The sequence below is a fragment of the Aplidium turbinatum genome, chromosome 1, assembly GCF_918807975.1.
Source record: "Aplidium turbinatum chromosome 1, kaAplTurb1.1, whole genome shotgun sequence".
NCBI lineage: Eukaryota > Metazoa > Chordata > Ascidiacea > Aplousobranchia > Polyclinidae > Aplidium > Aplidium turbinatum.
In genome coordinates, this window is record NC_137472.1 from 49,219,691 (window position 1) to 49,236,994 (window position 17,304).

Here is a 17,304-nt window from a genome sequence, read left to right on the forward strand (position 1 = left end):
GTATTTTTTTTTTCAACAACAAGATTATTTTTTACCAACAGGAGGGCTTCCTTTTCATGGGAAGAGTTGTATACGATCTCCTGTTTTTCTTCATCCTCATCATTATTGTTCTTAATCTCATCTTCGGAGTGATCATTGACACATTTGCCGATCTGAGATCAGAAAAGCAACAGAAGGAAGACGTGTTGAAGAACACCTGCTTCGTTTGCAGTGAGTTAGAACACATTTATACCATAGATAAACAATAAACTGCAAATGTAATTTGTGTCACTGAATTCTTTTTCCAAAGGGTTTAAGGTTGGGCAAGCAACAAAACATGTAATTTCAAAACCTTCATTGAAAAATCTAGAAAAAAGTTCTCACTGTGTTTTCTGAAAGCTGTGAAGAATACTCCTACATATTCAACCCAAAGCATCGAAGTCGTGTTAAAATTCTTTGATAGAATATGTGGTGGCCCGTGAACTGTATCTGAGTAGCTTTCAATTTGTGTAGGTTTGGAACGTAAATCTTTTGACAACAAGACCGTTTCCTTTGAAACCCACATCAAGGAAGAGCACAACATGTGGCACTACCTCTATTTCATAGTTCTCGTGCGTGTAAAGGACTCCACTGAGTTTACAGGTCCCGAGAGCTACGTCTACAATCAAGTGAAGGTACTGCGTTGAAATGTGTGCTTGAAATTTTGTTTCATGACAATTGCAGTAACCGCTCGCTAAGGCATCAAATCGTCGACGTTTTTTGCGTCATTCTTTTGCGTCATCATGGTGATCTTTGTTAAGGACGGCCAGCTGGATTGGTTCCCTCGAATGCAGGCAATGTCGTTGGCAGCGGGAGATGAGGCAGTGGAGAACAACGACATGCGAGGACTCCTCATGCAGTTGGAGGGAACAGCAGACATCGTGAGGCAGCTGTCCAGACAACTACAGGTACTTGCCGAAATAAAAATTTTGAGACACCAAAATCTGTCATTTTTACATTAATTCAACGACTGCAAACGTAGAATCAGTGTAAAAATGACGGATTTTTCTGTCTGGGTTATGACGACAAGAACAAGTTTACTGTTACGGACTTTGCGCTCAAACGTTTCGTCGTGTTTTACGTTTAAAAACTTTCCGTGTCACAACAATGCTTGAGATCTTGATTTTTTGCCATGCAATAGCTCAAAAATTTGAGGGTTAGTTGAAAAGGTTAAATAATCGGCTGTGGGATGAAGCAAAAAACAAAATGACGTTATGTCGTATTTAAATGGTCCCTTTTTAAGAGGCACAGCATGTAAAATAGAGCCTTGGCTAAATAAACTGTTATTTGCTGTGTTTAGGACCTTCAAGATCAAGTTACTGAACAACGTCGCAAGCAACAAAGACTCAATTTCATTAATCCGCATAATCATATGCAGTATCAAAAATAACTGTTCAAAGTTCAGCAATTCATTTGACGTTTCCTGAAATCGTATTCATGTAGACTTCTTTTTGTTCTCTACTGTCTGCACTTTGTCTGAATTGTCCTGACGATATTGATATCTGACGAACACTTGTGACATAATTTCTTCACACCTATTCATTCACAGCTTTTGAAACGATGTTACAAACAGTGCGTGTAATTACTACCGATGTGCAGTCGGAATTCGCCAGCCAAAGCAGGGTTTACCAGTACCTGAATATTGATATTTTTGAAAGCAAAATGAGGCAACAAGTCTTCTGAGGCATAAAGTTATTTTGTGCATTCTGGTTGATGTTCAACGGCAAAGATGCGATTGTATGGAAGTTCTTTCTTGCATGAAGATTTTAAAATGGCGTTGCGTCAAGCTGGAATCGAACGTTGGTCCCTTTGCAAACAACAAGAGATTCTCATCAACACTGCTGTGAAGTGCGAGCAAAACGTATTTTTTGTTATGTACCTTCGTGTCTGTCGCACAGCGATCCAAGAAATTTTATTTCTTTAGCCATTGTAGAGTTTAATTTATTTTTCACTGGAACTTTGATATATTGTACAAACATGGTGATTTTTTTCGCCCGGTTGCTGTATGGATGTGGCGCTGCGGTGTCGGCTGTACAAATCTTCGCCTATGGTTTTTATCCCGTGAGTTAACAGCTCCTGTTGATATGAATACTGACTTGTGATCGCAAACATGCACCGTCAGCCACATTGTATATTTTTATCCAAAAACATTTGCTTAAATTTTCAAAAAACGTGACAATTACAAGCGTTCATACAACAGCGCTCCAACTTTTGTAACCCAGAAGAACCCTTCGGTATTTTTGTTTGCTAATGTAGTTATTGCCTTTGCCACTTGTGCGATGCCGAGAATCTCATGATGCATCATAATGCTTTGCCACTCAAAGAAAACGCAGATTGAACCTCCTTTAATGTTGAGTCAATCTAACCAAGTGTTTTCTTGACTGTGGTTTCCAGGACAGTAAATCAGTCGTTTTTTACATTGATTTAACGTCTGCAGACGACTGATTTGCTGAACGTCATTATTTTTTAAGGCTGAAAAATAAGAACAATGTGGAAACAGCTTTCGGTTTGTGAAGCACGCATTGTGACATCAGCAGAAGATCATTTGCACAAATGTGTTCGTCAGCTACGTACTTGCAGCACTTTGCTGTTAGGTGAGGAATCAATGTGGGTGAATTTTATCATCACAACCTGTTAATCGATCGATTTTGACTTTTGAGAGCAAATTCCACTGAAATACATTCACTTAAAATTAGCCACTTACTTCGTTAACGTCAATTTACATCGAGCAAACTGCAGTAGAATTTTTATCACATTGTAAGTTAGCAATAGTTGAATATAGCGATAGTTCATTATGTGAAAGCTTTTCAACCAATCAAAGCAAGCCATACCCCGACTACGTTACAGACTGTAATATCCATCGATGCTTGTGAATATTATTGACCAGGAAAATGTTAGTATTTTCTAACGAATGAAGTTTTGTGAATGTTGAAAGACTGTGTGTTTCTAACAAGAACAAGGTATTTTCGTGAATCAAATAAATCGTTTGTGTTTTGTAATTTTGCGGAAATTAATTTAGCGCAAATGTTCTAGTTAATCACGTGACAGTTTTCCAGGTGCACTTGTTAAATATATATCGCTGTCGTTTGTTGCTTCTTCGTCGTATGAGCTGTTCTTCGGGACTATATGTTTAGGCATGATGTCATCAGCCACTCTACAGTCTCGTCATCCAGGGTCTTCAGTCCAAGCGTTCCATGTGGTGGTTGATGGATTGGGCAGTCATGGACGACATGATCTACTGTCTGGTCTGTGGCGCCACACTCGCATCCCGGTGAGGGAGCCAGGCCCCATCTGCACATGTCTGAACGAAAGCGACCGACGCCGGTTCGTAGGCGGTTAAGCCGGACCCACGCAAGTCTTGCGAGGGACATTCCCGGAGGGTGGGGATCGACGTCGGGTAGGAAATCATGGAGTCGGGAGGTGTTGTTTTGCCACTCCATGTTCCATGTGTAGTTCGTCCAGTGTGCCGCACTTATTCCAAGATCTTCAACGTTGTTCAGAAGCTGTTGTGCGGCGGGCACAAATGGGCGTCTTGATTTCAGTCGCTGCTGTCCTCCAGGTAGGCGCTGGAGTGCACTGTGGAGGAGGTGGTCGGGGTCCAGTGCGCGACGAGCAAGGGAAATCATGGCTCCTTTACGGCGAAGCTCAGCAGGTTGGATGCCTGCAAGGATGGGAAGGCAGTCCGTTGGAGTGGGACGCAGGCATCCAGTCACAGTGCGTAGTGCGTCATTGATGGCGGTGTCAATGTGGCGGGTGTGAGAGCTGCGGCACCACACTGGTGCGCAGTACTCAGCGGTAGAATGGACGAGGGCCAAGGTAGCTGTGCGAAGGGTTTTCGCATCAGCTCCCCAGCCGGAACCCGCCAGCCGCCTCAAAAGTGCAACGCGCGCCGATAGTTTTTTGCGCAGTGACTCCAGGTGTCGTCGGTACGTGAGTGACCTGTCCAGGGTTACGCCGAGGTAGGTGGGTTCGGCGCAGTAGGGGAGGTGTTCGTCATCGGTGGTAATGTTGATCTCACGTTTTGCTTCCTTGTTGTTTAGATGGAAGGCCGCCGACACTGTCTTTGCCTTGCTGAGCTGTAGCTTCCATTTCTGGAGATATGTTGATATAGTTGACATGTCCTGGCTTAGGTTCCTCTCCATTGACTGCCAGTCTCCGGCTGGATGCAGGAGAGCCAGATCGTCTGCGTAAGCATACTTCCTGGAGATGGTGTCAGGCAGGTCATAGATGTAAGTGTTAAAGAGGAGGGGAGCCAGGACAGAGCCCTGTGGGACGCCGTTCCTGAGTCGACGTAGTCTACTTCGTCGGCCGCTACCGGTGGAAAGAGTAAAGCTGCGGTTTTGCACAAGTTCCATAATCATATGGACCATGTGCCTGTCAGGAAGGAGACGAAGTAGTTTGCAGGTAAGGCCGCTGTGCCATACAGTGTCGTAGGCAGCCGTGAGATCGACAAACACGGCGCCAGCCTTCTTTTTTGCCGAGAAGCTGTCCTCGATGTCTTGGGTCATCAGGGTGACCTGGTCTACAGTTGATCTACCGTGGCGAAAGCCGGCTTGTTCCCGAGGGAGCTGAGGATCTATTATCGGTTCGACACGGGCGTAGATAAGTCTTTCGAGTATCTTGAAGGGGATACAGAGCAGAGAGATGGGACGGTAGCTCTTCGGATCCCCTGGGGGCTTCTTCGGCTTTGGGACTGCAACCACTAGGGCTCTTCTCCAGATTCTTGGGATGCGCAGGTGACGCAAGCAGCAGGAAAGGAAGTCTTTTAACCAGGACCTCATAGAGGGGGCAGCTTGGAGTATTAGTTCCGGGCATAGGTGGTCAAGACCCGGGGATTTGCCTGGCTTTAGGTGCTGGAGGGCGGAGGCAAATTCTTCTGGGGTAAACTCACCAGAGATGTTGCCCTCGACAGGTGTTGGGACCTTCCAGAGGTCCGTCATTTCCTTGAGAACGGACTTGTCTGATTCACGGTCTCTCGTTCTGTGCACTCCATTTTTCACAAGTTGTGAGGCGATGGCATTTGCTGAAATGGGGCATTGGCGACGAGAGGCACGTGATCTGCCAGTGAGGTTGTTGAGTGTACTCCATGCTGTGCGGCTGGAGTGCGTGAAGTCGATTGAGTCTATGGCTTCTGTCCAGCGCTTCTTCCTCTTTGAATCCAATCTTGCCAGCAGGGCTGTTGCTGAGTTGGTGGTGGCGGTGCCCTGGGGGGAACGGAGGAAGTCGCGGTAGAGCCTGTCGCACTCCACATCCCAGCAAGGTATGTAGTTTTTCCGTCGACCTCGCGGGATGGAGTCTTTTGCCGCAGATATGATTGCATCACAGAAGTCCTGGTAGGCTTCATCCACTTTGATGGTGTGTGGGGATGGGAGGTACTGCGTAGCTTCGTTTGTGAGTAAGCTGTAGTATTCCCAATCGGCCTTTCTGAAGTTCCATCGCTTGACAGGCTTGCTCGGAATAGGTGTGGCAAGCAAGGGGGCCGTGATTAGCGAGGGTCGGTGTTGAGACCTTGGGAACTTCTCTAGCACACGTCTGTCCGGCTGGCGATCATCGGGGTCATCACTTGCGAAAGCCAGGTCTGGGTTCGTGCCAGTGTTCCAACGACCGGAGTGGAAGCTCGGTACGCCCTTAGGATCGTATAAGAGGGCGAGGTTGTTGTTGGTTGCCCAAGCGGCCAGACTTTCTCCGTCGTTGTTGATGGAGTTGTAGCCCCAGTCAGTGTGGTGGCAGTTAAAATCGCCAGCGTAGAGGCTGGGGTGGGGGAACACTGGGATGGCTGTTGATGTTATCCGCGAAGGTGGAGGCTTGTAGACATTGACGATGTTGTAGCCTGCTACATCTACACAAAGCCACTCGATCTCCGATTGAGCTTGGGATTGGTCAACCAAGGACCAGCTCAGCCGGTCATGGACAAACGTGGCGAGGCCGTGTTTCCTGCTGCAGGTTGCGCCTGCGAGTGTGAAGTTGGTTATTACCAACTTATCCACAGATGTACAGTGAGTCTCCTGGAGGAGGATGATGAGGGCTTGATGCTTGGTGGCCAGGTGCTCGATGATGTTGAGCTTGCTGGCCGTGATGCCCTCGGTGTTCAGCTGCAGTACGGTGGGTCGTCGGTACTTTTCGACAGTTCGAGCACTGCCGTGCCCTGAAAAGGGCATTTCCCTACCCACCCTGCACTGAACAGTCTCATTAGCTCTTGTTTGACAAGTTTCGTTTCGCATACGTATTTTGTATAATTTCGTATGTTACTGACGGGGGGGACCACGTTTGTTGCTGCTTAATTATGACTCAATACTATCGGCATTTGCAATGTCTAACTGTTTTTCTGCTGTGTTTGTTCTTCGTTTGAACTATGGCGACCTCTAGTGACAGGCCACCAGGTTGTGCGGGTGCTCAGAGTCGCTGGTAAAAGCTGCTAGTCTGTTTAAAACTAGCTCAAAGTTTGAAGTCGTACGACTTGCCTTAGAATGGTATAAGTAAACTTACTTGCAGCAGTTAATCTAAAAAAAATTTGCCGATTGGTTGATAGATTTAACTTGTGTTGCATTCATCAAAGCAGCTAAAAGTTTCTAAAACCAAAGAAATTTGGAAAAAGCCAGAGTACACCTCCGTGATAAATAGGGTTGTAGCCTCATGTGTAAAGCGTTCAAACGTGCAATTTATTTTGAAATTATAAGTTCTGTGTGTGGGTTACAAACACTAGTGCTTTGATGAGGTGATAACCGATTTCGCGAAAACCGCGTAACTGGAAATCCTGGGAATTTTCAGGGGTTGTCGGACCTTAATCTCCAAAACTCACCCAATGGAACTGGCAACCTTGACAATGGGTAGCCTGTTGAGAGAGCTAATTGGCAAAAACATGTTTGGGGAAAATAAATATTTCCGCAGAAAAAATTTACTGGTAATGTGCAAAAAATGTTTCTTCTAGGCTAGGCTATATTTATCGGAGTAGATTTTTTCTGGAAACATATTTACCTGGAGATTAGATGTGCCATTTTCTTGCAAGATAGTTGAACATCCCATTGGAAGATCAACACATCCGGCCAGGAGAGCATTTCTAACTCCTTCTCACGGAGCGTATTCAATGCGCCCTCAAGCACCTAAAACTTAGGAAGGCTCCAGGTCCAGATAGAATAGGCTAAGTCCAAAACTTAGGCTATTACGCACGCTGGTTACACTAAAAGGTCTTGGTTACGCTATTTCCTGTCGTCCTGCTTGCACCGCCTCAAGATTCCAAAAGCATGGAGAAAATCCTTGGTCGTCGCGATCCCTAAGCCGAATATACCACTAGCTAGACGATGCAAAATCCTAGCTTTGCATCCCACTCAAGATCCTTGAGAGACTGATTTATGCTCGTGTCGAATCAATAATTGACCCATTTCTTCCCAAAGAACAAGCTGGATTCCGACACGGGAGGTCAACCGTAGATCAAGTCACAATATTAACTCAAGACATTGAGAAGAGTTTTTCAGCAAAAAAGAAAGCGGGTGCTATGTTTGTTGATCTAACTGCAGCCTATGACACCGTGGTCTAGTAGCCTAGTCTACAAGCTACTCCCTGATAGACACATGGTCAAAATGATCATAAAGCTTGTCCACAACAGCAGTTTCACACTTACCAACGGAAATCCTTGTAGACTGCGGCGTCTCAAAAACGGTGTCCCACAGGGATCAGTCTTGGCAGTTGGCACCTTTTCTTTTCAACGTCTACATAGGCCTACTGTCTACCTACAACATCTGACAAATATGCATACGCTGATGACTTGGCCATCTTGCATTCTGCGAAAGATTGGCAATCATTGGAAACGACGTTGAGCAAAAACATGATCCATATCAGGATACCTCTATTAATGGAAACTGAAACTCAGCGAAAGTAAAACGATGCCCCCCTGGTAGCCTATGGAACTGCTCCGGCCGACTTAGGTTAGGCTAAGCCAGGGCAACTTTAGATTTGGAAGTTAGCGCGTCACTTCTGGAACGAAGAAGCTTCAAGATCAAGCGGCGCTGGTTCGACTCTCGGGGTGTGCGCTTGAGCAACGCACGTTAAGGACTGCTCTCCATTCAGCGGCATCTAATGGATGGAATAGTTTCCCGGCAACAAGACTTCAACAATCGGAAACTTCACTCTGTCAATCTCGGTGACCGGGCCTTCGTCAGTGATTCAAAGCCTCTACAAGTATGCGAAACTGCCAGGATTAAGCTCTGCAAGAAGCTTTCCCAGTACGAGGATAAAAATTCAATCAATCAATCAGTGTTAAAATTAATTTGGTGGTTTCTGGCAACACTGATGATTCAGCTGCATTGCCAAAACTAGTGTTGCCAAATAAAAAAATTGTTTTCAGCGCCTTTAGAATGAGTTGAGAAGCCTGCCACCAAAATAGCAAACCCTCTTTTTTGCGTTTTAGAGTGCATTCCAATTGGTAAAAAAATACTTCGAGAGTAAGTGAAGAATTTTTTTTAAAGGTCACGCTTAACTTGATATGACTGGTAAATTGACGTCAAAAGATTGAGGTTAGTGGAAAATTGCTGATTACAAGTGGTTTTGTTTAGTGAATTTGTGCGGACCGATAGCTCAGTTAGTTAGGCGCTTGACTTTATGAACTAGAAAACTGAAAGATCAAGCGGTGCTAGTTCGACTCGGGGTGTGTGCTTTTGCAAGGGAACAACGTATTTGAAGGACTGCTCTTTAATATTTCACAACAACAATCAGAAAATTTTCTTTGTCAATCTCGGCAACTAGGCGTCAGTAGTCCAAAGCCCTTGCAAGTATGCAAAACTGCCATAATAAGCTTTCTCAGTCTGAGGATAAAGATTTCCACGATCAATTTGGATGGGGAGAGACAAAGACATTCGTTTGCGTCTGGCAACACTGACACAAACAGCAACCACAAATGACTGAGGAGTCTTCAGTCACTTCAGTCCAGCTCCTTTTAGCCTTGCAAGTGCAATAACTTGACTTTTAGTTTTTATAGGCTCAGATCAGATGCAACTCGAATAGAAAGCTTATATATGTCAAGTGATTAGTATATATATTGTATAAGTGTATGCAGCTAGATATCTGCTTTAACTTGTGTGTGTCCAAAATGTTCTGAATTTCTTGCACTCAAATTAGAATTTTGGCATATCAAAAGCCTGTGTTCAGTTTTAAACAGTGCCAAAAGAAAAACTATTCCTTGTCGAACCGTTACTCCATTGGTGCGATGGAAAGGCAGCCTCCATCATCTATAAGTCATACAGCAAGCAATTCTTCAAGTGATGATGCTGACACAACTACCGGTACTTGCTTACAAATCAAAGCGAAACCAGAATTAACTTCAAACCACTCTGGTACTGTCAGTAGTCAATCAATTGTTGATGATTTAACTGCACATGGAAAAGTCATATTGCAAGGAAAAAATGTGTCATTTCTTGCTACTGATTTCATTGAGCAATTGAAAATAGGTAAGTTTGATATTTTTGTTTTTTAAAGAAATGAACTTTCATCAGAAAGCTATGGTACCGGTAGTTGATTGAACAGCGATATTGCAGAAAATCAAATTTAGCTCTTTTCCAATAACTTGGGGTGTACAATGCATTTGAATTTGTATGTGTACATTTGATATGCATATTGTTGAGGTGCAACCTAATTCGTACCATGAACAATTCGTACCGCCAGTTCGTACCTTGAAAAGATCGAGAGAAAAAATTTAAAAAAGCCAAAGTTGCTGATCGCAGTTTCGGCAAACATTTTAAAAAGGCTAGGGTATCGGAGTATTGGTTAGGTATCCCCTATCGGTATCCGCAAACAAACAAACTGAAAAGATCGAGAGAAAAAATAGAACATTGCTGATCGCAGTTTCCGTTTTTCCGCAGTTTCCGCAAACATTTTAAAATTTCCGATAAAGATCCTAAGAGTTTGCCGAAGTCGCTGATCGCAGTTTCCACAAACATTTTTAAATTTCTGGTAATGACCTTAAGAGTTTGCCGAAGTCGCTGATTGCACTTTCTGCAAAACATTTTAAAAAGGTTAGAGTTGATCGGAGTTTTCGCAAACATTTTTAAAGGGTTAGGGGTTAGGGTTGATCGGAGTTTCCGTAAACATTTTAAAATTTCTGGTAATGATCCTAAGAGTTTTTGTTTGTTTGCGGAAAATTTTAAAATGTTTGCGGAAACTGCAATCAGCGAGTTCGGCTCTTTTTAATTTTTTCTTAAGATCTTTTCATGGTACGAATTAGGTTGCATCCATATTGTTGCAGGTGCCACTTCAGGTGCCCATTCTTCTTCAGCAAGATCAAGTTTTTCATCCAGGCATCGGAGTGGATCAGATATTCCTGAAATAAATCCTGGTTTAATTAATAAATTGGAACAAGATTGCGTTGCATTAACTAAAAGTGTAGATGACGTGTTGTCTGAATTGACATCTCGTCTACATAAAGTAAGTATCTAAGCAGTAGCCTATGATGTGCATAAAACATAATATACTAAAACTAAAACAAATCATTATTGTTACCACAGAGTTGTCTAAGATCATCTAACCTGTTTTTAAACGTATAAATTGGATACTTAACTGTGGTGTTATGCTAGCTAGTAGCTTTCTTTGCTTTGAATAGTATAGGCTATTGCATAACCATACTTTGCAAAGTTTTGTCTTTAGTTTTCTGGCTTAGGTTTTCTACGCTTTTCAACTAAGGGTATTTGTTAATTTTAAGCCATATGCATATAATAATGCCTTCTTGTATTTTTTTTACTTTCGTAAAACGTCTATTCTAAACTATTAAAAAAAATCAATATACTTTTGTCTAAATAAAGCTTGTTTGCTTATATCTTATATCTGTATATCCATCTAGCTTGTGCAACATCATAAAATTTCATCAATAACTTTGGGTTGAAGATGTATGACATGGCAACATTGCACTTTTAAGAATTTGAAGTTATTTTAGTTTTAGCTCTCTTTTTCTGCAAACTCTATTTTCAATTTAACCAAATACCAGCTGTAACAAAAAATATCATCTCACAGTTTAAAAAAAAATAAAAGTGGCATGCTGATTTTCTACTGAGAGTTTTTAGATTTTGCTTATTTTTTTGACGTTTTTCATTCTTAGATCTCAGCTATATCAGTGGCTAACACACAGGCCTGTAGTGAGCATATATCTGAACTTGGTTCTAATACTGATAATGCAGTGCACACAATGTACTCATTACTTGCCCACATGGAAGAACTTGATGAAGCTGTGAAACCGATTTATTCTCTTGCTGTGAAAATGTATAGTATTTTTTATTTTTGTATTTATAACTTTTGAAAATAAACTTTTTAGTACTATAGTTTTTGTAAACAATTCTTGCTAGGATGAGCCATTGAACAATGAACATGGCTCCACTTATAATATTTAAGGAATTGATACTTTTCAATGTTTTTGGTAAGCTATAACATCACAGCTTCACAGACATCGCATTCAAATTGTGCTGCCTTTACAGTTACAACACCACACCAACTTCATTAAATTTCTTATAACTTTGCAAAAAAAAAAACTTTTATTGAGCATCATATTTTTAGCATACATTTTCCTTTGCATAGCACAAGAAATTAAAGTTTATATATTTGTCAAAATATACCATACAATTAGATTCATTCATATTCTACTATTCTTTGCAGTTCTTCCCTCAAAGACATTGTTGTGATGTTGGAGAATTACATACATTGAACTGTTGTTATTTCTATACTGCAATGGAATGAAAAAGTATAAGTAGGCCTATTGACTATTGATATCAGAAAGTTGTTGGCTTTTTAACTAGCAGTTGTATATCCACTAAAATATGGTGCATCAAAGTGCAAGAAAGTGATAGGAACTATTTTATTTTTTTCACTTTGTGACTGAGCGAATAATATTTAGTTGTGAGTTTGTATTGTAGCATCTACAGAGTATTCACTATTCATGACATCATTTGTTACTGTACAATATTATATATCTATCAAGATGTATAATAAACAATTATACATTCATTTGTCATTACACTAGGACGTGAAGCACTGTGGAGCATTAAAACAAAATTTAGGTTTGTTTCGAAGCATTGTCATGTCCTTCAACATCACTCATTCAGCTATGCACTATTGTATTGGTTGTAGAGTTTAGTTAAAGTGCAGAGTACCTGAATTTTAAAACTTTTTGAATTACTACTTTGGTGCATAACAAGCTGTGTTGCTGGCTTTGATTGAGATTCCAGTGCGTTTTTTTCGGATTCTCTTTAGGTTGTGCTTATATTCTAAAGTTGAGTTCATGCTATGCTTCATCATGTATAAAAGATCTCATTATGTAGTTTTCAAGACCGTTTGTATATATGCGTTTTGTTTAAAATGTTTTCCAACTTTCTTTACATTTTGAGAAACTAGTTTCAAGTATATAATGGTTGGAGAGACAATGCTAGTTCTGAACAGTACATATGTTCAATACTTTGTCTTCGAGCTTGTAGCAAGTTTATCGTTATGGAATTGATGTATAATAATTAAGGTTATAAACTGATTTGTGTTTAAAGGACTAAATTGTTTGTTTTTTTGAACTGCACTATAGTTGATTCACAAGTAATCAAGTAATGTGTCGCTGATGCAGTGGAGTCGCTGATCAGATTGCAGTCCTCCACATCACTCTATCAGCAACATCTTCCTCCTTCACTCCCACTATTTCCTTATATTCTGTCACACAATCTATCTTCTCTTCCGTGTTCCTCGCATTCTTTTACCAACCTCCAATTGTCTTGTTTTTGCCACATAATCTTCGTCTCTCCATAGGACGTAACCCAATCATTTAAGGCATGTCTCTTTTATCTCAGACTTGCATTGGTTCTCTGATGATTTCATTTTTTATTCTGTCCTGCTTTGTCAACCCCAGAGACCATTGCAACATTTTCATTTCTGCTACTTGATTTTTCTGTTCCTGTGTTTTTATCAGGGCTACCATCTGCATCCCAAAACATTGCTGGTCTTATCATTGTTTTGTAAAGTTTCCCGTTCGGCTTTACTAGCACCTTTCTGTCACACATGACTCAGCGTTATTGCCAATTGCATATTCGACTTTGTTTCGTTCATATAATCTTTACATTAGGTTATTGAAAAGTTTCAATGTCTATCATCGTGGTCGTTATTGTTACAAAGTTCTAGAATCAATATTTTGTCTCTGCATATCTTGTGCTCAAATGCTGTATAAATGGGATTACCGTTTGTCCAAATCTGGTTATCCAATACGTTGCTGAACACAAACTGAAAAGTAACTTTCTACTCCACAGTCCACATGATAATGCATTATATACTTGTTTTGCTGCATAATTTTATTATATATGTGTTTCTTATTATCATCAACAAACATTGTGTAGTGTTGTACGTTGCTTTTTTTGTTGTGTTGTGCTTACGTTTTTGTTTTTTTATTATTTAAATAATATATGTATGGTTATTGGTTATTTTGCATTTAATGCGTTGCAATGTTTGGAAATGTTAAACTTTAGGTGCAACTTTTTGGCAAACTATTCTAAAGTTAACTTTTTGAAAACAAGTATCTTGACACCACGATACAAAAATCTTGTTTTTTTTTCATTTGGAAGCTTTGCATCTGTGGTCAAATGATACTGTGACGCAGCAGTTCATCGAACAACAGATCACCAAGAATGATTCATGGCAAGGCAATCTTGACAATGCTTTAAGTTGACATTCAATGTTTTGTCACAACTTTCAGACCTTTAACCTCCTCATTTATATTCAACTGATTCAGATGGCTGTCACAAGCTTTTCATATGTTTTTTAAGCCATTTGTTGAAGTAATAGTGTACATTTTCTTGATTTTTATTATATGGTACTACAATCGTCATTATTTAGGTTGGATTGCTGATTTAAAAAAAAAATTGTAATAGGCCTAAGTAGTTTCAACTTTTCTTTTATGTCAAAGGTCATGCAAGCGTTGTAATAAACAATAACAAACTGAGTTAGCTCGAGAAACAATGTTTCCAGTAGCCTACCTAATGTCAAAAACACAAGTGGACGGTTGAACTGTTTGTGAGATTTCATTGTCGTCACCACTGATTTATCGCACATAACCTGAAAATCCTCCTTGCTGTCTGGTCAAAATCACTATGTCACTCGGAGCGAGATGGCCCGTTTCGGTGAGTCCGATTCGGTGAGTCCGATCCCTTATAGGGGGATTTTTTCAATTTTTTTTTTAAATTATCGGGTACCGTGGCCTAATTGTCATTGCCGCTTTAAGGTTAGGGATTAAGGGTTAGGGGTTAGAGGTTAGGAACTCACCGAATCGGACTCACCGAATAGTAGCAGACCCCACTCGGAGTCACCACTTGCTCCAACGGAGTTTCGTACTATATAATAATTATGAAACTATAAAGATATATAGTTTTTTTATTTATCAAAAATTTTGTTTGAACTTTATGCAAATCAGCCTTGCTTTTGATTGGAAAGTAGTGATTTACTTACAGTTATATATATATATTTATCGTAATTTGATTTTTCTTTTTCAGATTGTTACACTCTAAGACATCGTACTGTAGTTGTTAATAAACCAAAATGTCTGGTTCTTTACCTGATGAATCTACAAATGTAAAATGGATGTATGAAGGAAAGGACTCTTCTATTGACAGGGAAGCTTATCTTTTAGGGAAACGCATCACCAAAGTTGAAGAGGAAAAAGGAGATTTTATAGTGGAAAAGAAAACAAACGAAAACCTAAGTGTTTCAGTGCTTGAAAAGCTCGATTATGAGAGCAAAGTCAGAGAAGATCCACTTTTTGCAATTCGAAATAAAGAAAGTGAGAAGCGACGTGAACTATTAAGCAATCCAATCAAGCGAAAGCATCTGCAAACTACATTAAAGAATGCACTTCTCAAAGATCTTGGATCAGGGAGCAAGCATAAGAAAAAACGCCGTTCTTCATCTGAAGGTCATCATAGAAAACACAGAAAAAGGCGTTCTTCTTCATCTAGCACATCGGATAGTTCCCTATCATCAGCAGAAGATGTACAAAGTTCCAAATCTAAAAAAATTCTCAAAAGTGCTAACAAAGACAAAAATCTTCATGCAGCACTGAAGAAAGCTTTGGAAAAAGATTTAAAGAAAAGCAATCGTGCCATTTCGTCATCTTCTGAAAGTGATGCAGAAACAAGGCATAAAAACAAAAAATCAAAAAAGCACAAAAAAAGGGTTGACAATGATCAACAAAGACTAAGGGAGTACTCTCCACCAAAACACTCTAAGAAGAAGAGTAGGCATGATAGGTCATATACGAAAATGGATGAGTCATCCGAACATACTAAGACTATAAAACAAGAATCAGCAAGACATGACAAGCCTAAGAAAGATGGTTATGGACTTATTGTAATGGGGTCTCATCATTCTAAGCCAACATCTAGAAGACAAAGAAGTCCCACTCCACCTCCTGTAAAAGAAAGATATTCTCGTAAAGAGAAGTCAGGATTCACTAAAAAGCTGAGTAAGGAAGATTTAGAAAGAAAACGCAAGGAAATGATGGAAAATGCGGACTGGAGAGATGAACAGCGTAAGAAGAACGTGACTCATTACAACAAGAAAGAAGAGCTGGAAGTCAAGAAGGAAGCTCATATACGCAACCTTCATGATGATCAATTAAAGAAGCATGGAAAGGTTAAAACGTTCCTCCATGACATGAAGCTAAAACAAGTCTCTCATGGATCTTTGGAAGATACTGTGAAGAGGAAGAGACATAGAATGGAGAGGGCTTCTAACGACTGAATTGATTAAAAAGTCTAACAGCTCATCTTGTGAGAGATTGCAATCAAACGATTGATCACTCAACTTGAATAAAACAGAGAGAGACACATGCTTTTGTGGCAAAGATAGTGAACTGATGACAGGCTTGTCGTGTTGTTGATCTGACTTCTTGCAGCTGGGTGTGTCAATATATCCAACGCCCTCCAGAGATGACATTGCGGTCGTTATTTTCACACCTATCACTTCGGTTATCTAAAATATAACGTGAAAATATATGAGCATGAAAAGGATTGCAACAGTAGAGTACCTACTATTGATCAACATAGCGGACCAAGAAGTGTGTGGTGGTCGGTCCTACTGCAGTCATTTACATTCATTTCTAGTCGGGGAGCAAGTCTTTTGGGCGCAGACAGTTAGGCGCCGGTCAAATAGGCGCGCACACTGTGGCGTCTGGATATTTAGGCGCAAAGCGCTGTGGCGCCCGTTCATTTAGGTGCTATTCCTAGTAAAATCCGCAGATTATATCAGCTTGGCAGGTAGGGAAACGCTTTCACACAGAATGTTGTATTGAACAGAAAATTATGTCATGGCTTCTGTGAGTGAATTTGCTTAAATCGGCAATGCTTTTCACACACAAAATGTTTTATTGAACAGAAAAATATATATATTGTTTTTTAATGCGTGTGTTCCGCATTTATTTGTTGTTAGTCCAGGTTTGCGTTGGCGAAAGCTTTATCAATAAATCATTTAAGTTTCCGAATATGACTGAGTTCACTTTTAGTGAGTCAAATAATAACTACACTAATCATCAGTAAAAATATACCGTAGCCTATATTCAAGCGGGTGGTAGGCTTGAGTGAAGAGTAAGTTAGTTTTTCGTCAAAACCCCGACTAGGTTTAAATAACGAGCAAAGTCGCACCATTATGCTTGCAACTTGTAGCCAGGGTTCATATGCCCTATAGAAATGTATTCATGTAGTAGAGCGTTGTCTCATACGTACTCGCCACACGACTAATCCATCCCGAGTAGAAGTAATTGCGAAAGATAACAGATTAAGTAAGGTTCCATCTGGTTACAACCTGTGTTCAGGATGCATAGCAAATGTTCTGTGGAGATGTGCTAATATCAAGAGTAGTGGAGAGCTGTCTCGCACCTCATCTCCACACGCGCATTCAAAAACAACATATTTTTCTGTTTAATATAACATTTTGTGTGAAAAGCATTGCCCTACCTGCCAAGCTGATACAAATCTGCAGACTTTACTAGGAATAGCACCTAAATGAACGGGCGCCACAGTGCTCCGCGCCTAAATATCCAGACGCCACAGTGTGCGCGCCTATTTGACCGGCGCCTAACTGTCTGCGCCTAAAAGACGTGGACCCTCTAGTCGCAATCTTGCATTTTTGCGTGGTTATTTAGTTTCTAATTTTTATACACACTTTTTCGTAATTTTAGCAGTTTCCTTCAAATTCTTGTAATGCAACAAAGCTTTAAAAATAGGTGTACAGATTGCAGCGGAATGGCCCGTTTCAGTGAGTCCGATCCCCAGGGCTGGAAAAAATGTTTAG

At 40.7% G+C, this 17,304-nt stretch overlaps 3 protein-coding genes across 3 annotated transcripts in view; all 3 read left to right on the top strand.

Annotated features, from left to right (window-relative positions):
• LOC145781973 (inositol 1,4,5-trisphosphate-gated calcium channel ITPR1-like) overlaps positions 1-3,110 on the top strand; it is a 65,553-nt gene extending 62,443 nt beyond the window's left edge. The window contains exons 61-64 of the mRNA XM_082593690.1: positions 42-210; positions 493-653; positions 780-926; positions 1,319-3,110. Of these exons, the coding sequence (XP_082449816.1) occupies positions 42-210; positions 493-653; positions 780-926; positions 1,319-1,408 (567 nt within the window). The 3' untranslated portion in view covers positions 1,409-3,110. The remainder of the gene's footprint in view (positions 1-41; positions 211-492; positions 654-779; positions 927-1,318) is intronic.
• Positions 3,111-9,070: 5,960 nt separating this feature from the next.
• Positions 9,071-14,505, top strand: LOC145770916 (BLOC-1-related complex subunit 6-like). The gene is made up of 4 exons (XM_082582662.1): positions 9,071-9,458; positions 10,253-10,431; positions 11,099-11,259; positions 11,650-14,505. Exons 1-4 carry the CDS (start codon positions 9,218-9,220, stop codon positions 11,696-11,698), a joined length of 630 nt encoding a protein of 209 aa, XP_082438788.1. The 5' UTR covers positions 9,071-9,217; the 3' UTR covers positions 11,699-14,505.
• A 9-nt stretch (positions 14,506-14,514) lies between these two features.
• LOC145770906 (pre-mRNA-splicing factor CWC25 homolog) lies at positions 14,515-16,058 on the top strand. The gene has a single exon (XM_082582653.1). It carries the CDS (start codon positions 14,557-14,559, stop codon positions 15,754-15,756), a length of 1,200 nt encoding a protein of 399 aa, XP_082438779.1. The 5' UTR covers positions 14,515-14,556; the 3' UTR covers positions 15,757-16,058.
• The last annotated feature ends 1,246 nt before the right edge of the window (positions 16,059-17,304 follow it).

Excerpts from the sequence above, each read along its gene's own strand:
- LOC145770916 (XM_082582662.1), top strand. The coding sequence starts at position 9,218 with ATGGAAAGGCAGCCTCCATCATCTATAAGTCATACAGCAAGCAATTCT. Across the intron at positions 10,432-11,098 it reads TGACATCTCGTCTACATAAA|ATCTCAGCTATATCAGTGGC; the intron begins GTAAGTATCTAA and ends TTTCATTCTTAG. Across the intron at positions 11,260-11,649 it reads TATTCTCTTGCTGTGAAAAT|TTCTTCCCTCAAAGACATTG; the intron begins GTATAGTATTTT and ends TATTCTTTGCAG.
- LOC145770906 (XM_082582653.1), top strand. The coding sequence starts at position 14,557 with ATGTCTGGTTCTTTACCTGATGAATCTACAAATGTAAAATGGATGTAT.